Source organism: Mustela lutreola, chromosome 7, assembly GCF_030435805.1.
Source record: "Mustela lutreola isolate mMusLut2 chromosome 7, mMusLut2.pri, whole genome shotgun sequence".
Classification (NCBI taxonomy): Eukaryota; Metazoa; Chordata; class Mammalia; order Carnivora; family Mustelidae; genus Mustela; species Mustela lutreola.
Window position 1 is genome coordinate 74,418,017 of NC_081296.1, and position 26,746 is coordinate 74,444,762.

At 36.6% G+C, this 26,746-nt stretch overlaps 1 protein-coding gene across 5 annotated transcripts in view; it reads right to left on the minus strand.

The window, feature by feature from the left end:
* Positions 1-26,746, minus strand: part of CEP152 (centrosomal protein 152) — a 91,650-nt gene that overhangs the window by 38,908 nt on the left and 25,996 nt on the right. For 4 of the 5 annotated variants that reach the window (XM_059181481.1, XM_059181485.1, XM_059181483.1 and 1 more), the window contains 4 exons: positions 23,214-23,361; positions 21,448-21,539; positions 20,459-20,622; positions 3,095-3,299 (listed from right to left, as the gene is read on the minus strand). In XM_059181481.1, the coding sequence (XP_059037464.1) occupies positions 3,095-3,299; positions 20,459-20,622; positions 21,448-21,539; positions 23,214-23,361 (609 nt within the window). The remainder of the gene's footprint in view (positions 1-3,094; positions 3,300-20,458; positions 20,623-21,447; positions 21,540-23,213; positions 23,362-26,746) is intronic. The other variant, XM_059181484.1, reaches the window with a different exon arrangement.

Consider the following 26,746-nt stretch of genomic DNA (forward strand, 5'->3'; position numbering starts at 1 on the left):
GTTTATGTATTTACTTTAAGTCTGAGCTCTCTTTCACAATGTCTGAAAAATATCCTGTATTGAGATTCATTCTCCTTATTGGGGAGATAATGTGCATCTCACTCATGTGTGGGGTGGCGGAACACCAAGGTTCTGGTTCAGTCTTCCATTTCATAGCATTTGCCTTTCTTTACAGGGAGACTGCTCTAGTTGTTGACTTTCCCTTTCACTTGCCATCATTGCCCAGAAGCCATGCTTTTACTCGAGTCAGAAAAGAGAAGAGCTACCAATACCTACTGTTACCTTCTCTCTAAATGTAGGGGTACTAATGAGACTTTCAAGGATTTTACGGACTCATTAGAATGGCCTTTTTTTTTTTAACTTGGCCCCCACTTTATAAAGTTTATGTTATTCATTTGTGCTTCCTTCCCCATTGGTGAGTTTTTATTCCTATGAGATGAAATGATTGAAAATAACATCATACTGATATATGGGAAAACAATTTCCATGGCTATGACACTCAGTTTTGACATATTATCACACTGCAAGCAGACAGACACTAGATACTTATGAAATGAAAATCTTTAAAGAGAAAACCACCACTTGAGTGTCACAATGAAACTTCTTTCTAAAGTTGGAATACTAAAGACATTACCTTCAAGAAAATAAGACATGTAATACACCAATTCTCACATTGTCTTCCTAATTTCTATGTCTAAAAAGATTCTAGCTAGGAATCTTCTGAGCTATTGAACACTGTCTATCAAGTACCTTGGAATCAGAGTATGGCTTTAACGGCTTTAACCACAGCTCGTAGTTAGGTAATGATCTCTACTGAATGTCAGTACAGAAAGGCCTCTGTGTTTTATTATTATGCTAACAAAAAGTTCCATGTGGATATGGGTCCTGACTGCTAGACTGATCTTCTGAAGAACTTTACTACATTCTACCTTAATGGCCCAGTTGTTCAATTAGAATGAACAGCAGAGGATTTGGTCCACTCCCAATCAGTGCATAGTGCTGCATGTGGACAAGCTACTAACCTTCATCACTTATGATCCTGGAAATGTCAGAGAGCAGCACTGTTGGAACAGTCAAATGACATGAAAGCAAAAACAACAGACTCTTTGTGATAATCTGTAATTGTTCTGTATAAAATGGATATGAGCAAACATAAAATATACTACAAGGTTATAAAGCAGTAAAAATAGTAAGACTTTTAAATGTTCATAAAGGAAACATGCTAAGTAAGATTACATAGTACATATTCTTGCTTGCCTTCTCAATACTTAGAAAAACTTTAAGAAAGGATTTTGATGACCTAATTCTCTTTAGAAAGATATCTGAGGAAGTTTAAATTGACATGTTCTCTCTCTTAACATCCTTACAGCAAGCAGAGAAACTCAACATTATAACATTAATGTCAGGATTTAATATTATTCTAAAAACTGATATAATATCTATATACTTGTGGCTTCAAAGATTCCAGAAAGATTGAGTTTATACAGTATAGACTTTCAGTCACATACCCTACTCCCTACTTACATCAGCTTATTTGCTACAACCTCTCATATACTTCTGCTCACTGCTGAAATGTTTCTTCCTACTTTCTCTCCTGCATTTATCCTTCAGGAGAGAGAGCAAACATTTTCTCCTTAAAGACCTCACTACAAACATGCCTGGTTAGTTATTCCATCTCAGAGCACTTAGCAACTAGCATCATCCTTACTACACAAAGTCATACATATCCATCTCCTTACAGACCTGTAGTGTTTAATATGGTAGCCACTAATCTCATATGGCTATAGAGCACTTGAAAAATGTCCATTGACAGATGAATGGATAAAGATGTGGTACACAAACCACAAACACACACACACAATGGAATATTAGCCATCAAAAGAATGAAATCTTGCCATTTGCAATGATGTGGATGAATCACTAAATTCTACCTCTGAAAATAATAATATAGCATATGTTAATTAAATTGAAATTAAATAAAAAATTATCGAGAAAGAAATGTGTCTTGTCCAAATTGAAATGTGCTATAAGTAGATAATACATGTTAGATTTCAAGGACTTGGCATAAACATAGAAAATGTAAATCATCTAATTAATAATTCTATATTGATTACATACTGAGAAGATAGTATTTTTAATATATTGGGTCGAATAAAATATATTCTTAAAATTAATTTCACCATTACTTTTAATTTAATGGGATTACTAGAAGATTTTAAATTACATAGGTGGTTCCATTATACTGCTATTAGGATAGTGTAGTTCTAGATTCTAAATTCCTTCAATTGTTTCTTTTCACTGCACCCCATAAGACCTTGCACAGAATAGCTTTACCAAAAACAAAAACCAAAAATAAACAAACAAAAAAACACCTTAAGCTGAAGAGTTTGCTCTTACTCTATATATCCCCCAACCCTGCTTTCTAATGTTACAGACTAAGTAGAAAGCTCATTAGAAATGTGGGAAATAAGTAAAGGTATAGTTTGAAGGTGACCATGGGCTAATCAGATGACTGTGAACTTGAGTGTTCATCTAAAAAAATACCCATTGGTTAAATTACTACTTCCTCCAGCTTCATTTTCCTCATCTGTAAAGTGAGGACACTAACTAAAGGTTATAAAAGTGGATTCAATGATTCTGACTTAACTGGTTTCTGTGCGGATCCCACTTATACCACCACCACTACATAATTAATTTCCTTATGTAGAATGAGGATTACAGGAGCACGGACCAGAGAATTCTTATGGACAAAATGCTGAAAGATCTAGCTATGAAGAACTTAAGGTCACAGCAACATCATTGATACAAGCCAATCTTGAGGAAATACAGGTAATTTGTTACATAGACTGTTTCCTTGGATTTGTGGTAAAAGAATTTTACCTAATTAGCATCTCATTTGAGATTTTACCACAAATTTGCCAGGAGGAACTAGAAAATATAATATTTTATGTGGCATTCCCTTCTTTATACTTTACTTCTAAATAATGTCAAATGAAACCTTGGAAGACAAAGGTTTGATTTAAATGTGAAAACTGTAAACATTTTCGTTATTTAACTTTTTAAAAATAGGTTTTTGACGACAAATTCTACAAACCTCAACTATGATGCTTTTCTCATCTTTCTCTGCTTGTTGGAAACCTTCAATTTTCTTGCGACAGTCTCTGAGATCATTTTGTAACTGAGACACCAGGTGACGCTTCACAGAGTTGCTTCCCAGCAAACGCTGCACTTCCGCTTTCAGCTTCAGAATGACCTCATCTTTGGAAAGTTCATCCTTTGGCTCTTCTTGCTGTATACTGCTAATAGAGAAATTATCACATTTAATATTAAAGCAAGTAACAAATCAAGCATGGTTAGTCCTTGAAAATAACTGACTGCAGTTGAGACCACGTTTTGTGACCATGTATACAACTATACACTAGTATTTCAAAAACAATTTTAAGTTCTTTCATACACAACGATATAACCCTCACTATGTCCCCATATATATAAGTCTATTGATAAGACTATGATTATGCTTAGACCACCTGCCTCACTTTAAAGAGTTGAACCATGTGAACTTCGGTATGGCATGCTTTTTTTGCTTTTGGTTAAGTTGCATGCTTTATATACATGCCCTGTATGAATCGAAGAGAAACAACACAAAAATAAAGGAGGCAGTGAAAAAAGAAAGAAACTAGTCATCCTAACAATTTCTGTATCTCTTTTATTAATACACAAATCTGGGTGGTTATCTGAGCAACTGGGGCAAAAATAACAAAAATAAAAGCCACGCTAATTTAATTCCAAATTTAGTTTCAATAAATTTCAAAACTGGAATGAGAAGGAGAAATCTGCGCCATGCTGTAATAGATTAATAGTACCGAATTTCTCTTCTTGCCTTAAAAAACAAGAAAACCAATTAAAATACATGAAATGATCATTTTCAATCATTAGACAACAGACAGCACAGCATAATGAGCCCTCAGGAAAGGAAAACAAGGTGAGCCCTATCTATGCTCATTCCTGTTTTCTCCCCAGGAAGTTTCCAGCCTGCAGCACAGGGAGAGAAAAGCCAAAGGCAGCCTAGTAATCTTACCAAGTTGCAGAGTTCAGTTTGGGAAGGACAAAATGGCTAGAATTTGATGAGGGAAATACTATGGGAAAGGTAACTACAGAAAGAGCTCTAGAGATCTGTATATCCATGTGAGAATATTACTGCAAGGCCAGGGAAAGAGTCACAGCAAAGAAATAGGGCTGGGAACACTGCAGGTTCCAAAGAACCATAGTGGAAAGACCCAATTCACAAAATATCAAATACTGCCTTAGTAATGGGGCCAAATTAGGCCCAGATTAAATAAAGACTGCTCTAAATCTGACCTAACAAAAACCTATAAAGAAGCCTTAAAAGGACCAAATGGATTCCAGGAAACTTAAGTGTGCCAAAGAAAAAGAATAACAATATTTTTTAAATTAAACAAGATTAACATCTCAAACATAAAATTCAAAATGTTCAGCATCCAATCAAAATTTACCAGGCATGCAAGTAGGGAAAGAAAATAAAAACCACAACCAGGAGAAAAATCAGTCAATAGAAACTGACCCAGCAATAATGCTGGCAGTAGAACTAATTATATTTCATATGTTAAGGTAAGAGAAACAACACGAACACAATGAGAAATAAAGGATATTAAAATGACCCAAACCAAACTTTGATGAAAAATTACAACATCTGAAATGAAAAATACCCTGGATGAGATTAACAGCTTATTTAATTAACATTAATTATTAATGCAGAAAAGATCAGCAGACATAGAGACATAACAATAGAACCCTATAAAATTAAACACGGAGAGAAAGAAGACTAAAAGAGAAATATACTAAGCATGTTAAGTTTTCTAACCCCATTGTAACTGAAATCCCAGAAGAGGAGAGGGGAAGGGGACCAAAAAAAAATTTGTTTATTCTTTTAAAGATTTTACTTATTTCAGAGAGAGAAAATAAGCACAAGTAGGAGAGGGGCAGGGGAGAGGGGGAAGCAGACTCCTGACTGAGCAGGTAGCCCAACAAAGGGCTCAGTCCCAGAACCCTGGGATCATGACTTAAGCCGAAGGACTGAGCCACCCAGGCACAACCCAATATTTTTTTAATGACCAAAACTCTATTTGATGAAAATTAAAACCCTATTAAAATCTACAAGCTCAATGAATCTCAAGCAGAAAATGAAAAAAACCACTGTAAGTTATATTAACATCAAATTGCTAAAAACCAAGATAAAGAGAGAGTGCAGGAAGACTCCTGGAGAGGAGAGAACCAGCGAAAGGAGTCATAAATTCTGTGCATAAATGTATACATGCCTCAGTCTAAGCCCTGAGCTATGCATGCACAGAACAGACTCACGAACCTGCAGAGTAAATATTTGGAGAATTTAATTGAAATGTAAACCACACACACAAATCTCACAATGACTAACTTCTGAGCTATGCATATAAAGACAGATTCAGATCAATGTGGCAAAGGCTTAGACAAATAAACTGAGATTTGAAACTCCATACAAGTTTTACACAACTTAAAAATCTGAACGTCTAATATAGGCATTCCCAGGTGATATCACAGATTTGGTTGCAGACCACCACAGTAAAGCAAACAATGCAGTAAAGTGACTCAAATGAAGTCGACTAAGTGAGTAATACCATTATATCTAAAAAACAATATACAAACTTTACTTAAAAAATACTTTCTTGCTAAAACATGATGACCATTGTCTGAGTTTTAGCGAGTTGTAATCATAGATCACAGATGACCATAACAAATATAATAAGAAAGTTTGAAATATAGTAAGAATTACCAAAATGTGACATAGAGACATGAGATCTGAGATAACCAAACAGTGTTGGCAAAATGGCATCAATAGAATTGCTTGATGCAGGGTTGCCAATCTGTAAAGAAAATACAGTATCTGCAAAGCACAATACAACAAGGTGTGCCTGATCATAATCTAAAATTACTCGACATGCAACTAACCAAGAAAATGGACCAATCTGCAAGAAAAAAAAATCTACAGATGATGAAAATGCTGGAGCTATCACAAAGAGTTTTCAAAGTTTAAAGCACCTATTATGTCTCTGTTCTATGAAATAAAGGGAAACATATTTAAAACGGATGAAAAGATAGGAATTCTCAGCAAATAAAAACTATAAAGGAACCAAAAAGAAATGTTATCATTGAAAAATACAGTATTTGACAGGGCGCCTGGGTGGCTCAGTGGGTTAAAGCCTCTGCCTTCGGCTCAGGTCATGATCTCGGGGTCCTGGGATCGAGTCCCGCATTGGGCTCTCTGCTCAGTGGGGAGCCTGCTTCCCCCTTTCTCTCGGCCTGCCTCTTTGCCTACTTGTGATCTCTCTGTGTCAAATAAATAAATAAAATCTTTGAAAAAGAGGAAAAAAAGGAAAAAACAGAAAAATACAGTATTTAAAAGTTAAAAGAAAAAAAATTCCTCACTGGACAAGTTTAATAAAACTCAGATAACAGAACAAAGAGTAAACTTAAATATAGCTCAACAGAAATTATTCAAAATGAAACAGAAAAAAAAAATTGGAACCATGGGACAATATAAAAAAATTTAAGTTGTGGGGCGCCTGGGTGGCTCAGTGGGTTAAGCCGCTGCCTTCGGCTCAGGTCATGATCTCAGGGTCCTGGGATCGAGTCCCGCATCGGGCTCTCTGCTCTGGCGAGGAGCCTGCTTCCTCCTCTCTCTGCCTGCCTCTCCGTCTACTTGTGATTTCTCTCTGTCAAATAAATAAATAAAATCTTTAAAAAAAAAAATTTTAAGTTGTATAATTAGAGACCTAGAGTAGGAGAGAAGAAGCAGGGACAGAAAAGATACTTGAATAATGGTCAACATTCCAGGAGTCTGGTAAAAGACACAAGAAATTTACATTTTCCATAAACTTGGTGAACCCCAAATGAACTAAAACACACACACACACACACACACACACTTAAGACACATCATAATCAAAGTGTGAAAAGGAGAAAAAAATCTTGAAAACAACAAAAGTAAAACAACACATTATACACAAGATAATGGTCCAAATAACAACAGATTTCTCTTCAGAAACCAAGGCCAGAGACAGTGCAAGAACATATCTTTAAAATGCTGAAATAAAAGAACAATTGGCCCAGAATTCTATAATCAGGAAATAAAAGGACATCATCTAAGGAAGCTTAGAAGAAATGCTAAAGAAAATTATTCAATTTAACAGAAAATGTCATCTATGAAAAACTACAGGGATGCCTGGGTGGCTTAGTGGGTTAAGCCTCTGCCTTCGGCTCAGGTCATGATCTCAGGGTCCTGGGATCAAGTCCCACATTGGGCTCTCTCTGTTCATCAGGGAGCCTGTTTCCTCTCTCTCTGCCTGCCCCTCTGCCCACTTGTGATCTCTGTCTCTGTCAAATAAATAAATAAATAAAATCTTAAAAAAAAAAAAAAAACCACTACAAAACATTACTGGAGAGAAACTAAAGAAGACATAAATAAAGAGAGAGGTACAACATGTATGTTCTGAAATTGGAGGACTCATTTTTTTTCTTCCTCCAGCTTTATTTAGGTATAACTGACAAATAGCAATTTCTTAAGGTGTCAATTCTCTCCAAATTTGTCTACAGATTCAACATAATCCCAATTAAAAGTCCAGTAGACTATGTTGTAGAAATTGACTAGTTAATCATTAAATTCATTTTGTAATGCAAAGAACTTAGAATATTCAAAACAATTTTGAAAATAAAGTTGAAGGACTTGTCCAAAACATTTCAACACTTTACTGTAAAGCTACAGTATCAAGACTGTTATTAACCAAAAGCGTAGGGGAACAGAATGGAAAGTACAGAAACGGGCCATAAATGGTCAATTAATTATCAACAAAGATACTAAGGCAATTCAATGAGGAAAGAGAAGTTTTTCTGACAAATGGTATTAGATCAACTGGATATTGATATGAAAAAATTTAAGAGTGGTGCAACCAGTACCACAACCTAATTTAGAACATTTCAACATCCCAAAAAAGAAATCCTATACCTACATTCCTCATACATTTCTCATTACCCCTGCTTGTCCTCACAGCTCCAAGCAATCACTAATGGACCTTCTACTTAGGGATTTGCCTATTCTGTACATTTACATTTACCTCATATCATACTAAAAAACTAATTTATAATGGACCATAGATATAAATATAAGAGGTAAAACAATCAAATTTCTAAAGTCCTAAGAAAATTTCTGTGACACAGGTACATTAGAACAAAAAACGATGAACTCTTTTAAAAGAGATAACTGATCAATATGAATTCATAAAAACTTAAGCTCTTGCTCTTCAAAAGATACATTAAGAACGTGATAAGGAAAACCAGAGCAGAAGAAAATATTCACAACATACATATCAGAGAAAGGGCATGTACCCTGGAATAAAGACAAAATGACATATATAAATGGCAAATAAGCACATCAGAAAAAAAAAGGGGGAAAGAGAAGCACATCAAAAGATGCTGAGGGGCATCTAGGTGGCTCAATCAGTTCGGTGTCCAACTGCTGATTTCAGCTCAGGTCATGATTTCAGAGTTGTCAAATTAAGCCCAGTGTTAGCGCCTTCCACCCTGGCCCTGAACCTGCTTAAAATTCTCTCGCCCCTGCCCCTCCCCTCCCTCGTGCACTTGTTCTCTTTCTCTCTCTCCAATCAATCAATCAATCAATCCAAAAAAAAAGATGCTTATATCATGGGTCATTAGGTAAATAAAAATTAAACCACAGTAAGATTACCACTACACACACTACAAATTTAAAAAGATTAATACCACTAAGTTTTAACAAAAATGTATAACAACTGAAACCTCAGACATTTCTTCTGGTAATGCGAAATAGTATGATCACTTCGAAAAACAGCATTCACACTATCAATATCCTAATAAAAAGAAGGACTCTAATGTAACCTTAAAGAGAAAACAATTTGGAGCATAACTGAAACAAAAAAGCTACAATTATCTCCTCTAGCAAATGATATAATCCTATCTAGTAAAATCTAAAATATAATGGAAAAATTACTACAAACAGTAAGAGAATTAAAACGTAACAGGTTATAACAAAAAATATAGAAATTATATGTACAAACATTATTCAAGAAGAAATAATAGAAATGAATACCCTACTTACTATTGCAAAAATATCTAAGCATCAATTTTACAAGATTTGTGCAAAAACCTAAATATAAAAAATTCCAAAACACTCTTGAGAAAAAAAAAATAGATTTAAGCAAATTAAAAGGCATACTATATTCTTAGATAAAAAAAAATTCAACATCATAATAATATCAATTCTCCCTAAGAACTGGGAGAGAGTCAATGCATATGTTTAATGTGATCCTAATAAAAATTAGGATTGTATTCTATTGTATTCTCAGGATTTTTTCCAGGAGTAGAACAAGTTAATTATAAAGTTCATTTGCACATGTAAACAAGCAAGACCCATCAGAAAAACCCTAACAAAAAAGCAATTCCAGAGAGATGGTAAAACTCAAGTACAAGGCAACGTATTAAAGCTTTTAGAAGGCAGCACAGGATAATAGGAAAGGTTTAGTTTTTGTTTGTTTTTTAAGATTGATTTATTTTAGAGAGAAGGCACACGAGTGCATGAGCAAGGGGAGGGACAGAGGGAGAGAAAGGATCCTTGAGTCAACTCCCCACTGAGTGCAGAGCCCCAAGTACCAGGACCCTGAGACCATGACCTGAGCCAAAACCAAGAGTTCGCCACTTAACCAACTGAGCCACCCATGTGCCCCCCACAGGAAAGATTTCTTAAAGGAAACATAAAAAGCACTAACCATGATTGACAAATTTGACTACAGTTAAAAAATTTCCATTCATCAAAAGACAAATTAAAAGGTTAAAAAGTGAGAAGATATTTACAATACACATTACTGTCAAAGAACTCCTATCTGGAACAGATATTAACAAAAGAAAAAACTGCTACATTTCAACAGAACACATGCACACGCAAACACAAAGTCATTTAAAAACTGAGGAGGGACATGAGCAAGTCACACACACACACACACACACACACACGCACACATGCATACAAAGCCAATAAACAGTTTTTCTCAATGGAGCTCAATCTCATTAGTAATCCAGGATAATGGATTATGTGGAAAACCATAACAGAGTATCACAACACATTAAATGGCTTAAAGTAAACAACTTAAAATATCAAGTGTCAGCAAAGAGAGCAATTAAGAATTTCATACACTTCTCATGTAAAGGTAAATCAGCACAACCACTATGGAAAACAGGTTGGCATGACCTCTTTAAAGTTTGAAATACACAAACCACAAGCAACTTCACCTCTAAGTATATACCCAACAGAAATGTATGCACATTGCACTAGGAAGGAACATTAAAAATCTATGGTTAATAGAATGGAAAATAAGCTGGAATATTCATACAAATAAAGATATACATTAAATATTTATATATGCAAATGAATGAGCTACAGTTACATGCTACACCATGAGTCTCACAACAAAATGTCTGAAGAACACCTATATATATGAAAAACACACAGCTAGCACTCATGCTTAATGGAGAATGACCAAATGCTTCCCTGGAAGATGAGGAGCAAAACAAGAATATCAGTTTTTACCACTTCTATTTAACCTTGTACTAGAAATTCTAGCTGGAGCAATTAGTCAGGGAAAAAATAAAGGCATCCAGATTGGAAAGACAGACAAAATGATCTCTATTTTCAGGTGACATGACCCTATACCTAAAATATCCTAAGAAATCTACTAAAAAAACTATTTGAACTAAATTAACAAGTTTAACAATGTGTCAGGATACAATATCAATATACTTAAAATCAATTGTATCTCTCTACACTAGGAATTAACCACCCAAAAATAAAATTAAGAAAACAATCCAGCAAAAAGAATAGCCAAGAGAATGAAACACCGAGGAGTGAATTTAACATAAGTATATGACTAGGACACCAAAAACCACAAAAAATACAAAATACATGAGTAGTAAACTCAAAGAAATTAAAGAAGACCTAAATAAATGGAAAGACCTCCTGTGTTCAGGAATCAGAACCCAGTATTGGTAAGATTGCAATACTCCCCTAAACTGATATACAGACTACATGCAAACCTCAATAAAAATCCCAGCTGGTTACTGTACAGGAATTGATCCAAAAACTTCTATGGAAATATAAGCGATCCAGGATAGCCCAGGAAATATTGAAATAGGAGACAAAGTTGAAAGATTTAGACATTACAATTTCAAAAGTTAACAAAGCAAGACTGTTTGGCACTGGCATAAGGACAGGCATATAGATCAATGAAATAGAAATGAGAGTCCAGAAATAAACCCTCATATTTAGAGTCAACTGATTTTTGACAAGGATGTAAAAACAAATTCTGGTACTGGGACAACCAGATATTCACATACAAAAGAATGAAGTTCTATATCACATCATATAGTAAAAATTAATTTAAAATGAATCCAAGACCTAATGTAAGAGATAAAACTCTTAGAGAGAAAACATAGGTGTAAATCTTCAGGATCTCAATGTGAGAAAGGAATCCATCAAAATCCTTGAGGAGAACACAGGCAGCAACCTCTTCGACCTCTGCCGCAGCAACATCTTCCTAGGAACATCACCAAAGGCAAGGGAAGCAAGGGCAAAAATGAACTATTGGGATTTCACCAAGATCAAAAGCTTTTGCACAGCAAAGGAAACAGTTAACAAAATCAAAAGACAACTGACAGAATGGGAGAAGATATTTGCAAACGACATATCAGATAAAGGACTAGTGTCCAGAATCTATAAAGAACTTAGCAAACTCAACACCCAAAGAACAAATAATCCAATCAAGAAATGGGCAGAGGACATGAACAGATATTTCTGCAAAGAAGACATCCAGATGGCCAACAGACACATGAAAAAGTGCTCCATATCACTGGGCATCAGGGAAATACAAATCAAAACCACAATGAGGTATCACCTCACACCGGTCAGAATGGCTAAAATCAACAAGTCAGGAAATGACAGATGCTGGCAAGGATGCGGAGAAAGGGGAACCCTCCTACACTGTTGGTGGGAATGCAAGCTGGTGAAACCACTCTGGAAAACAGCATGGAGGTTCCTCAAAATGTTGAAAATAGAACTGCCCTATGACCCAGCAATTGCACTATTGGGTATTTACCCTAAAGATACAAGCGTAGTGATCCAAAGAGGCATGTGCACCCGGATGTTTATAGCAGCCATGTCTACAATAGCCAAACTATGGAAAGAACCTAGATGTCCATCAACAGATGAATGGATCAAGAAGATGTGGTATATATACACAATGGAATACTTTGCAGCCATCAAAAGAAATGAATTCTTGCCATTTGCGACAATGTGGATGGAACTAGAGGGTATCATGCTTAGCTAAATAAGTCAATCGGAGAAAGACAACTGTCATATGATCTCCCTGATATGAGGAAGTGGTGATGCAACATGGGGGCTTAAGGGGGTAGGAGAAGAATAAATGAAACAAGATGGGATTGGGAGGGAGACAAACCATAAGTGACTCTTAATCTCACAAAACAAACTGAGGGTTGCTGGGGGGAGGGGGGTTGGGAGAAGGGGGGTGGGGTTATGGACATTGGGGAGGGTATGTGCTTTGGTGAGTGCTGTGAAGTGTGTAAACCTGGCGATTCACAGACCTGTACCCCTGGGAATAAAAATATATTATATGTTTATAAAAATTAAAAATTAAAAAAAAAATCTTCAGGATCTGGGATTAGAGAATGGTTTCTTAGAAAGTCAAAAGCACAAGCAACCAAAGAAAAAATACGTTAAGCTGGACTTCATAAAAATAAAGATTTGTGCTTCAAAGGATGCCATCAAAGTGAAAAAACAACCCACAGGAGAAAATACTTGCAAATCATATATCTGACAATGAACTTGTATTCAGAATATATAAAGAACTCTCAAAACCAATAAAAGGACAACCCAATTTAAAATGGGCAAAAGATTCAAAGAGATCTCTCTGAAGAAGATATACAAATGGTCAATAAACTCAGCAAAAGATGTTCAACATAATTAACCAGTAATTAAAACTACATCATTAGAAAATCAAAACCAAATAGCAAGTGTTGGCAAGGATATAAAAATACTGGAACCCTCATACATCGCTGGTGGGAACATAAAATGGTTTCGCCACTTTGGAAAACAGTAGGACCATTTTTTGAAATGCTAAATATAGAACTACCACATTAGCCAGCAATTCCCCTCCCAGATAAACAGCTGCCCTTGAGTAATATGGGTTTGAACTGCACAGGTCCACTTATACGTAGATGTTTTTTTAAATACAATACAGTATCATAAATGTATTTTCTCTTATGATTGTCTCAACATTTTCTTTTCTCTAGCTTACCTTAATAATAAAATATACAATATACATAACATGCAAAATATGTGTTAACAGCTTGTGTTATTGGTAAGGTTTCTGGTCAATAGCAGGCTATTAGGGGCACCTGGGTGGCTCAGCGGGTTAAAGCCTCTGCCTTCGGCTCAAATCATGATCTCAGGATGCTGGGATTGAGCCCCGCATTGGGCTCTCTGCTCGGCAGGGAGCCTGCTTCCCCCTCTCTCTCTCTGCCTGCCTCTCTGCCTACTTGTGATCTCTGTCAAATAAATGGATGGGATCTTTAAAAAAAAAAAAAATAGTAGGCTATTAGCAGTTAAGTTTTTGAAAAGTCAAAGTCATATGCAGATTCTCAACCACACAGCAGGTCAGCGCCCCTAATGTGTGCACTGACCAAGGGTCAACTGTGTATCTAAGAGAAATAAAAACATATATCCGCACAAATTTGTGCATAAATATTCCTACTAGCATTATTCATAATAGCCAAAAAGTAGAAACAACTCAAATAAGTGTCTATTAGTAGATGCATGACTAAGTCAAGGTGGTATATATTCACACAATGGAATATTTTATTTGGCTACAAAAGGGAATGAAGCACTGATACAGCAACACGGATGAACCTTAAAAGCATTATGCTAAGTGAAAGAAGTCAGTTACAAAATACCACATACTATACAATTCCATTCATGTGAAAAGTACAGAATAGGCAAATCCATAGGTAGACGGTAGATTAGTGATTGCTTGCAGCTGTGAGGACAAGAAGGGGTAATGAGGAATGCATGAGGAATGTAGGCATAGGGTTTCTTTTTTGGGATGTTGAAATGTTCTAAATTAGGTTGTGGTACTGGTTGCACCACTCTCAATATACAAAACACCACTGGACCGTAAACTTCAAATGGGCGAGTTTTATGGTGTTTTAAATACAGTTCAATAAAATTATAGTAGAAAAAAATAACATCTAACGTATGAGTTACATTATATAAAGGCAAACCTAACCTATAGTGTTTAGGTAGGAATAATTAGGTCTTATGAGATAACAAAAAAAAAAAAAAAAAACAGAAAACAATTGTTACACAGCAGTTAGGATAGTTGTTAACTTCAAGGTTATGACTGGAAAGAGGCAAATGAATAGTTGCTGGCAATGTTTACTTCTGGGTGGTGGTTTCATGGGCATTCACTTTAAAATGAGTTAAGCTGTACACTTATGTTTCATGCACTTTTCTCAATTTTAAAAGGTTTAAAAAGTAAAATAAAACTATACAGCTTACTAGAAAAACACCATCAAGAAATCATACATGTAGAAAATGATGCATCTAACTGCATAAAAAGTTTAAACACGAAAACTCAGCACTGGCTAGGATACACAGAAACAGGTATTGCCACACGATGTGGGTAATAATGAAACTACAGAGCTGCTTGAAGTATGTATCAAAAACCTCAAATATGTGCACACCTCTTGGCATATCCAAGGGGTACTTCTTTTAAGAAATTTTTTAAGGTACTGATTTCTTTAAGATGTGGGTGAGATATTCACCCACATCTTAAAAAAATAAAGATGTGCCTGAAGACATGACTACAAAGATGCCTGTGATAATAATACTGCATTATTTATTTTAAAAAGTGTATTACTATAGTTCCTTCATCCACATATCCATCCGTAAATACATACAAAAATATTTGTCATCTATAGATCTCAGAATATATTAATTTAAAAAACACATTATCAAACAATATATTCAGCATTATTTTATCTTTCAGAAATACACAAAACAGACAATGTGGAAATTATACACCAAAATGTTAAAAGTGGTTTTCTTTGTGGGAGGTAAAGGAAGATGATGTTGCTTCTAACTTTCTTCAATTTTCTTAAAAATATTTTCTAATTTTTTCATAATAAAGGAAAATGTTACTTTTTAAGATAAGTAAGGGTATGCACCCTTAATATGATGTGAAGAAAATGGCATCTCATTACTATGGTCTTCCTCCACAAAACCCATGAAAAAAATACAATCATAAAAGAAACATCAAATTCCAAGAGGGGCTTGCTACCAAATAACTTAACCAGTACTTCTCAAATTGTCAAGGTCATCAAAAATATGGAAAGTTAAGAGGAACCTAAGGAAACATAACTCCTAAATGTAATATGGTATACTGGGTGTAATTCTAGAAAAGAAAAAGGACACCAGGCAAAAACTGAGGACATCTAAATAAACTATGGGCATTAGTTAATAATGTGTCAATATTAATTCATTAACTGTAACAAAGGTTCCAGGCTGGTGCAAGACGTGAGCAGAGGAAAATGGGTGCAGCGTATAGGGAAACTCTGTATTAATTTTTCTGGTAATCTGAAACTATTCTAAAAAACTAAAAGGTAGTTCTAAAAAGAGAAATAAATAATAGTATCTCGAGTTTAATTTTTACTGTTCTTCAGTTTCAGATGATTCCAAATGAAATATATACATATATATTATGTGTACACACACATATATACAGAGAGACAGAGGGAAAAGGAGAACAAAATATTAGGATTTCTTAGACACTATATTATAAAAGGAGTTTCTTATAATATACTACATATTTACCAATATACACAACACCTGTATAGGACATCGATATGATATAAATAGGTCTGTGTAGATCTCATCTACTTAAACCACTTCTATTTATACAGAAATAGTAGTAGAAGATGAAAATATAAATCACAAAAATAGAATTATATAAAAAATATAAAATCTATTACAATGCATCTTCCTGAGCTGTAAGATCAGGAAAACTGTTAGCAGAAGGCTTATTTTGCTCAACTAACAAATTAGGCACCCCTAATTTCTTTTCTTACTGAATGCTGACCACTGAAATAGCACATCATGTACTCCTAGAGGGAGCCAAGTCAGAGAGCAGAGGAAGTGCTTGCTAAAATAATTTTCTCTTCTTTCCCAAAAGGGAAAAAGTCAGCAGTGGTGACCAGTCCTGCTGAGCCCTGTGGAAGTCAGTTCCCCTAAGTCCAAATAAACTGTAGTCCCTTATGAAGCCTGCTGAGAACACCAAAGGGTAAAGGCATTCCACTTGTTAAATGTTTATTATTTGAGCTTCGCAGCCAACTATAATAAGGGAGAGGGGAAGCTGTCTGCAAGCTGCATGCAGATTTAGCTACTCAAATTCCATGAATGTGAAATAGAACACTGAGCCTAAACCCTTAAAATTTACTAGGCAGTAGCTTGAGAGAGGTGGTAGTTGAGAATAAAAGCTTGGAGCCGCTAATATTTGGGTCAGTGATTTGAAAGCAGCTCAAGTCAACAAAGAACCAAAATTCAACACTGGGAAAACTGTGGCTTCCTCTTGTTCTAAGAATCACAATCCAGCAGAGAAAAAGTACAAATCTCTTTCCTCCTACAATAAATATTTTTGATCTACAAATAAATATTTTTACTTTTGCCTCAAAGCTGAACTCTATTAAACTGCTGGTGGGTGGGATGACTACAAACTAAACCTTTTTTCACTAATCATGTGATTCAGAGGATGTCTTCTAGCTGAATCTCAATGACCACTCACTCTGTGTTGAGTTATTCTCCATTTTCTTAGCTGAATGAGGCAGAAATCCTTTTACTGAAATAGTGATAGGATGTCTCAGGTTGGATATTCACAGGATTGTGCTTTATATTACTGTAGGATTTTGGCTATGAGTACTAATTAAATACAAAGGGCAGGAGAAGAATACATTTTTAGCAGATATCATGATGAAACAAGTCTACTTGAAAAAATAAAATATACATGTATTATTTGTATATAACATCTATGTATTATTTTCCAAATTCCCAGGCTAATTATAGCTCAAATTAAAATAACAACCTGGATGAGAATGAAAGCTGGTGCAAGCCACTCCGGAAAACAGTATGGAGGTTCCTCAAAAAGTTGAAAATAGAGCTACCCTACGACCCAACAATTGCACTACTGTGTATTTACCTCAACGATACAAATGTAGTGATCTAAAGGGGCACCTGCACTCCAATGTTTATAGCAGCAATGTCCACAATAGCCAAAATATGGAAAGAACCTAGATGCCCATCAATAGATGAATGGATAAAGATATGGCATATATATATATATATAGTAGAATATTGTGCAGCCATCAAAAAAAAAAATGCAATCTTGCCATTTGCAATGACATGGATGGATCTAGAGGGTATTATGCTAAGTGAAATAAGTCAGTCAGAGAAAGACAATTACCATATGATCTCGCTGATATGTGGAATTTGAGAAACAAGGCAGAGGATCATAGGGGAAGAGAGGAAACAATGAAACAAGATAAAACCACAGAGGAAGACAAACCATAAGAGACTCTCAATCTCAGGAAACAAACTGAGGGTTGCTGGAGGGGAGGTGAGTAGGAGGGATGGGGTGGTTAGGTGATGGACACGGGAGGGTATGTGCTACGGTGAGTGCTGTGAATTGTGCAAGACTGATGAATCACAGACCTGTACCCCTGAAACAAATAATACATTATATGTCAACAAAAAATAGAAAATAAATTAAAATAAACAAAAAAAAACAAAAACGAAAACAACAACCTGGAGAAAAATCTTTGAGATGAGCTAAATCTTTAATGCTCTAAAATACAAGGCATAAGGAAGAATGAAGTTGAAAGTAAAAAGACTTGATTGTCATGTAAATAAAACCAACAGATTATAGGACAGTGAAGTTTTGGGCTCCAGGACTGGTTCTCTGCTAATGGTCTCTCTTCTTGGGCAAAAGAGTTCAACCCTTTCAGCTCCAGTTTTCCCAACCCTAAAATGAAGATACAGATCTGATGTTGCCCCAAGGTTGAGATGAGGATCAGAAACCTTTTACAAAGTATATGTTGAATTAAAAGAGACTATGAAAACTGTATCAATGGTATATTTTAGCTAATGATCTACTAAATAATAATAGCAATAGCTATCAACAATTAAATATCTGATATGTGTGGGGCACCTGGGGGCTCAGTCGGTTAGGCATCCAACTCTTGATTTTGGCTCCAGTTATTATCTCAGGGTCCTGGGGTCCAGCTGCATTGGGCTCCATGCTCAGTGGGGAGTCTGTTTGAGATCCTCTCTCTCCCTCTGAACCTTCCCCCACTGCTTGCACAGTCACTCTCTAATAATTTTTTTAATTAAAAATAAATGCCTAATATGTGCAAGAACATATTCTATGAGGTCCTTTATATTTTAATCCTCATTTTAACCCCAAAGGACACCTATAATCCACTTAATAGAAAAAGCCTGATGAGAAAACAGGCTCAGAAAACCAAGAAACTTGCCCAGGATCACAAAGCTAGTGATGAATGGCGAAACTGCAAATCAAAACAAAATCTGGGTCTAAAAACCATGCTCTTTCCACCAGTCATTTAGAACTAACCCGGCATGAACAGGAAATAAAGCATTCACAGCAGTAAATTTTCCAGATAACTACCTTTTAACTTCAAAATTTTATATACATCTGTCTAAAAAATATAATGCATGCAATCTTTTTTTGCTTTAACTAACCAAAGATGATGGCTTTCTTCAGGAGTATGACCATGGTCATTTTGAGGGAGATTACAGCTGTGGTTCTCATAGTTCTCTCCCTGCTAAAGCTGAGCTAGCAGACTCGAACGCTGGCATTACCTCTCCCAAATCTCTGCCCCAGCTACTGCACAGCCAGGAACTCAGAGAATTCACGAGATACACACAAATCTAAGTCAGTAAGACCCTGGGTAAGAGACTGCAGGAGACTCCTGCTTAAACACAGTGCCCATGCTAGTTGTGCTATTTGTGTTCTAGCTTCCTGCTGGGTTGTAGCTGTCATCTGTCAAAACAGACGTCCCGAAAGACCAACCCTCCAGATAAATGGAGCCTTACTGAACTGAATAAACACTTTGTTTCACAGTATTACCCAATCACTTTAGATTTCAATTTTCTCAATGTCCTCTTACTGTTTTGAAAATAGAATCACGGAATTAAAACACCTCACTTCTAAAACCTACTGTAGAGCAAAACCTTCAGGAGATTCATACACTTGTATTTAGTTGCAGGATACCTGAAATACGACAGGTAATCAACACTCTCCTGGAACAACAATGATGGTAAACTCAGTCTGAAACTACCGACTGGCCCGTGGGTGTGTGGCATATGAATGCATTCAAGAAAGGCTCTCCTTGGCCTACATGCCATCCTTGCCACACACCCATTCTTCATCCTTCTCCCACACCAGCAGAAGGAATGACTGGATAAACGCTTCTTCGTTCATCAGGGATAACGTGTAGCATGCAGCACTCAGCTGCTCACAAGTAGGTCTCCCTCTCCCTGCCCAGGCAAATGCAAACTCCCTGCCGGAAGGGAGACCTTCATCCTCATCTTCCGAACTCCACTCCCAGAGCCTTGGGTAGCATCTTCCAGACGGCGAGTGCCTCAAGCGTGTACATCCTGCCCATTCATCTATTAAGTATTTAATGGCACCAAAATGTGTTCCCTCTTCTACCACCTCACTCCCTGCAAGGGATGATAAGGCCCTCCCTTTCATGAGATTGCTGAAGTATCTGTGTTAAACAGTGGAATAAAAGACAGAATCTCTATGTTAAAAGTAAGGTCACAGGAAAGAGCCTATGAAAAAGTAATGCTTGTTTTCTCACATGCCATTGATACATTGATAAATGCCATGAACCCGACTTCAACACAGAGTGAATAAAAATAATATGTCCTTGCCTTAATAATAAAAGATATATAACCACAGTCATAGAATTTACTCTGTATATTTTAACTGTAACTTCATCATTTTTACCTTATTGAAACTGATGTGCCTACCGGTACCAAAGATAGTACAATATCAATAGCTGAGGTTTCGTTCATTTTGATTTCAGACATTTACACTTCATTAGAAATAACTAAAAACTTCTGTCCCATATTCAAGGCCCTAGTCAACTCATCAGGTCATGCCTGGTGTCACTTATTTACATGTATCATCAGTACTATTAATGTAGGTTCTTCTATAGTAAATGATTTTAATACCTCTTCACTTTGGATTTTTTCCAGTTGACTCTTTTAATACCCAAATCCACATATGATTCAGTGAGTTCTAGATTTAATTCTCCTTCTGAGTCACTTGGAAGTATTCCTAATTTTGCAGCAGATTCATAGAGAGAAATTTCATCTTTCAGTTCTGCTAATTCTTCCTGAAACATAAAATTATTGAAAATTATTTTCTTATATGAAAGAATCAGTCATTCATCTATGCTTCGAAATTCATTTTAATCAGCAGAAATGCTTCTTCACATACATTAAAAATAACTTTAAAATAATGCTGCTATGAACACAGGTGTACAACTAATATATACATTAATAACTTTAGAGGTATATATACACAGAGAGAGATATATGACTTTAGAAAGGCCAGCACACATCAGTTTAAGTAAACTGTATGAACAAATAAATAAATGAAGGAGAAAGCAAATGTAAGGAGCTTCTCCTACCTCCCTCACTTACGTTCTGTCCTCCACAAAAAGTGTCCCTAGAGCTGAGAAATTGACGGCAGCACTTTTTGGCATTCTAGAGGACAGAGTGGACTGGTTTGCCAAGAACGTGTTGTACTTTAGTCTGCCGGTGGGAAAAGGCAGAATGTGTCTTTCCAGTAGAGGTAATACTGGAACTCGTCCTCCAGCGGAAAATGTAAGTAGCGCTGGAGGAGGAGGGGAGAGAGCTGCAGCGAAACTGCAGGTCCCCCACACCTGTACATGTACTTATCTCCAGGATACACCCATAAATGAAAGGACACGCCACGTGAAGGAGGCTACCGGCAGCCTGGGCGTGGGGGCGCGGTGCCCTGGCTCTGCAGGGCTTGACTACCTAACTGTGTGGGTTAGACTGCGAACAACCCTCAGTGTCTGGTCTGGAGATGGTCCAACTACCTCTTTTACAGAGAAATCCAAGGTTCAGAAAAGTGATGTAAGCACTGCCTAATTCAGCTACCCACAGAGTCTCTTCCAAGTGGCAACACTCACTTGCAAAGCCTTGTTCATGTTTTCACTCATAGCATGTGCTTTCTGTGCTTGCTGCAGCTGGAACCGTAGCTGAGCCACCTCCTGTACAGAGCCTGTGGGGGGAAAAAATCACAGAGTACACCACAAGTAAAGGGACAAAGTACCCACGATGTTCAGAAGACCTTGAATCCACTGAGGCTATGGAACGTGGAGCTCTGTTTCATTACCTTTTCATTACCTTTCTAGGAGCACAAAAGTGTAGCCACTGGGACCCAGAAGGAGGAGATCCAGACATTTCCAAGACGTGTCCACACTTAGTATGGCTCCTCTGGTGTCCCTGGGAGGTTGAAGACTTGGGACTACTGTGACCTTGCTCTGAATCAAATCAGCCACATCTACAGACCTTAATACTCCACAAGTCCTTTAACAGGAGCATAACGTTCCAACTCATAGAAAGCCAAAGCAAAAATTCTTTGGAACCCATTTCTACCCTCTAATAAGAAAACTACATCTTGCTGCCTTTAGCTTCTTTCGAAATGCTTTTATTTCCACCACCCCCATCTCCACATGTGAAAAAACCATATTCAGGCCATGCTTCGGAAACTTCGGTAACCTAATGTTTTAAATGTACTAAAAGGGAGGCTCCCATTTAAAAGGAACTTTATGGGGCCTTCTCAAAAGAAAATGAGCATCTGGGAAATGGTTAAGCAGAGTAATGATGGCATATTATGCAATGAAAGAAAATAGTATTTTCAAACCCTTTAGTGGCCAGGAGAAAAGCTCACTAAATAATGCCATGTGAAACAAACGAATACAAAACTGAAGAGGGAGCAGGGGCCCAAATGGTATAAGCCAAATTTTGCCCCTTCCAAAACCTCTGCACACACATATTTTGACAGCCTTTGACTTCAGCACCTTCAGCTTCTGAGTAAGTGACTCTGATACACATTGTACCAACAGTCTGAATAGGCTTTATGTGCCGAAGCATGACTTTCATTATGTTGGGTCCTGAAGAACCACTGAGCTATTTCCACAGCAGGAGCTACTCACCAGCACCCAGGGCAGTTTTGTCGGTGGGACAGTTTGCATAAACATGTGATTATTTTATTGCCTTTTACTCTAATGTCATTCTATAAAAACGGATAAGAAAAGTACTGCTGAAACTAATGATGAACAATGTAGGTCACAAACTTAGTACCATGGAAACCATATGAGAAATCTAATCATGACAAAAATAGAACTCCCTAGCTTCAACTGACCAGATTAAGTGCAAGAGGGGGAAAAAAAAAATTAAAGAAGTTTCACAAAACAATAGAAACACACAATCAGAATGATGTTAAAAAGCAAAATATGATGGGATTTCATAATCATTTTTACTTCCCAGGGATAGAACCCACATTCTAACATACATTGTATTGTTCAATTTTTGCACATTCAGCTTTGGTATGTTTTCAAAAATGTATTATGTGCAGAAGAAGCAGGGAATTACCTAAGTGTATGTGTTCAATTTCACTTGAGGGCAATGCATTCAAACATTAAAAAGTTACCTCTGTGTCACAGGATTATTGGTTATTTTTATTTGCTACTTTGTACTTATCTATGTTTTCTAAATTATCTAATGAAAACGCATTATACCTTTATACATATATACTAGTAATGTTTAAAAAATTGTCACTGATGATCTTTTCTGTCTTTTCTGGATTTTAATAATTCACAGATCCTACTCTGTTCTCTCTGCATATTATACTAGCCACCTGGGGAGACAAGGGTTCATCCCAGACACCCACCTGAGTGCAAGAAGTTGGCACACTGCTTCTGACTCTCCTCTAGACTTCTCGTCAATCTGTTAATGATCTCAGTCTTTTCTAATTTCATTGCTTCTTGATTCCTTTCCAGTTCTTTCACTTGATCTTTCAAATGACAACAAATGTCTTCCTAAGTAGAAAAAGTATTCAAGAAGTAATTTTCATGATCAGTTATTAAATACTAAACTAACAAATACAATACATAATTGGATTTTAGCTCAAACATAAAATCATCACAGAGCAGCATCACTTCTTTTTCAAGGTTAAGCGCATAGGACTGGAAGTTAGAACAAACTTTTATGATCTTGGGGGAGTCATCAACTTCTCCATCTATTTATTCTTTTGTAATTATGCTAATAAAGGTTAAATTCAATGATTTCTGAAGTCCTTTCTGTTCTACAATCACAAGACATCGATATTCTAAAACGAGATTCCATTCAGGCCAAAGAAAATGTATTATACCTACCTCTATCTGCATGTTACACTGTCAGTATAAGTGTATGTATATACATTTAGGCAGACCACCTTGAACCATGGAACCTATATCCCAAGACAGCAAGGATTCAGATAAATACATGGAAACTCACCTATTCTGAAGAGCCAAAAGCTCATTCTACTCTGAGCAGCCAAAAATAATCTTTCCCTCCTCTGGACTTCATTTATACTTAATCTGTCTCTTTATTATATTTTTACATGTCTTATTTTTCTTAATAAAGTCTCCTTGAAGGTACCTATGTAATGCCTTATACACAGTGAGCGTTATAAAAACAAACAAACTAACAGACAACCCTTTAAAAATGAATGACAGAAAACCAGACAGGATATATGTGTATGTGTATGCGTGTGCACGCACTTGTGCACACACACATGCATGCATTCATGTGTGTAACTGTATGGGGATATATGGAAAAATAGGAGCATGTATATAATATATTCAAATTTCTTCAAAAAGAGAAATGTGTTTAGGAGTAATAAGCCATGCTAGTCCCAAGCCTATGTAGAAGAAATCATCCCTTCTTTTTCAAGAAAGACTACACATGGCAATGCCTGGGTGACTCAGTTGTTAAGCATCTACCTTCAGCTCAGTTCATGATCCCAGGGTCCTGGGATCAAGAGCCCCACGTCAGGCTTCCTGTTTCTCCCTCTCCCACTCCCCCTGCTTGTCTCCTTCTCTTGCTGGGTCTCTCTCCATCAAATAAATAAATAAAAATCTTAAAAAAAAAAAAAAAAAGAAAGACTACACAGGCTGAATTGCAGAGCATGAGACAGGCAGGAGTAAGTTAACTGGCTGAAGTCACCTGAAAAAGCCTCAAGAAAATAAGTATTAAGAATATCAAGGGAGGGTTTTGAAGCAAAGAGAAGCATTTGCGACCTGATCCATAGGATACCCTAAAGCCCAATAATGCCTTAAGGATAGTAACATAAGGTACACCTCATAAGGATACTGACAGCATCACTAAGCAGAGAAAAGGGACTCTGAAGTCTTCTATTTTAGTTAAAAAATTCGTGTGAATTTTGCATTCTATTTCATAATGTAGTCATGTTTGCTTTAAATTTTTTCTACCAACTTTCTGAGCAAAATGAAGCTTCTGGAAACTGCTCCATGTTTATTCAACAGTGCAAACCTCTTGGCACACTGCTGCGGATTCCCAAGCCAGCTTGAAAAGCGTGGTCCTAAAGCACCAAAATAACACGGCAAACACAATGAATGGGCTAACATTAACAACAGTGTAAATGTATATGTGAGAAGGGGTGGGGAGACAACATTTATGGGCTGGGGAGGCTGTAATACTTTTATAAGAGACTAAGAACTGGCAAAAATAAAGTTCAAGAAAAAGTAGATATGAAAAACATATGAAGAGAAGGCTGATGGTGGCAATAACTTGACTAAATGCAACAATCAACTGAACCATGTTATTTCCTATTGACAAGTTCAGGGAAACCAATTACACTCAAACTTGTTCAGTTTCAATACCATGGAACACTACATCAAACTAATGATGTACTGTATGGTGACTAACATAATAAAAAAAATAAAAATCGGAAGACCTTCAAAAATGAATAAACAGGGACGCCTGGGTGGCTCAGTTGGTTAAGCAGCTGCCTTCGGCTCAGGTCATGATCCCAGCGTCCTGGGATCGAGTCCCACATCGGGCTCCTTGCTCGGCAGGGAGCCTGCTTCTCCCTCTGCCTCTAGCCTGCCACTCTGTCTGCCTGTGCTTGCACTCTGTATCTCTCTCTCTCTCTAACAAATAAATAAAAAAAAAAAAAAAAAAAAAAAAATCTTTAAAAAAAAAAAAAATAAAAAAAAAAATAAAAAAAAAAAAATGAATAAACAAAATGAGTTATTCCTTCTTTTCTATGGGTAGATTGAGTGAGAACATGCAGTTCAAGATGGTTAAAGGCTGAAGCTTTAAGACTCAACAAAGCAGCAATGTCCACAACAGCCCAGCTGTGGCAGGGGCCGAGATGCCCTTCAACAGGTGAATAGATAAAAAAAGATGTGGTCCATACATACAATGGAATATCACTCAGCCATCAGAAAGGATAAATACCCACCATTTGCATCCACATGGATGGAACTGGAGGAGATTATGTTAAATGAAGTTAACAGGCAAGCAGTCAAGCAGAGAAAGACAGTTACCATATGGTTTCACTCACATGTGGAACATAAGCAATAGCATGGAGGACATAGGGGAAGGGAAGGAAATCCAAAGGAGAAAATCAGAGAGGGAGATGAACCATGAGAAACTATGGACCCCAAGAGACAATGTGGGGGTTTCAGACGGGAGGTGGGTGGGGATGGGGGGAAATCCGGTGATGGGTATTGAGGAGGGCACGTGTTATGAGGAGCACTGGGTGTTATACTTAACCAATGAATCAGTGAACACTACATCAAAAACTAATTATGTACTAAACAGTGGCTAACTGAATGTAATAAAAAAATGAAAAAAAAAAAAAAAGATGGAGCAAGATAAGTCTGATGACAGAGATAATAGCTGAATCTATGGGAACAAATAGAATTGAACAGATTTTTAGAGCACAGAGACATGAGTATTATGCCACACAAAGGTCTGTGGTAATCTCTTAGCCAAGAGAAGGTATTTCAACTGGAGCCTTTAAATATAACGTTAAAGGAAAGTTAGAAAGTAGACCAGGCAAAAATCATGACGTAGAAACCAAAGTCTACGACTTCACCCAAAGCTGCATATCTCAAGAAGGTCAGAGTGAAGAAAGATTTTATACCATCAAAGAGATAATCAGAGATCTTAACCTGACATTCAGAGACCTCAGAACATGACACTCCCAAGAATGAGAGACAGAAGACAGGGGAGTCCAGGAGATGGTTTGGTATAAGAGTTCTGTCACTGAAGAAACACGGAGCTCCGAGAAGTTTTGGCTGAGTATAACAATATGATTAGTTTACAACTGTAGTCCTTTCCCGCTGAGAAACTTACTCAAGTTTATCTACTAAATTATCCAGTCATTTGTACCTTCCTACTATTTCCCAAGAA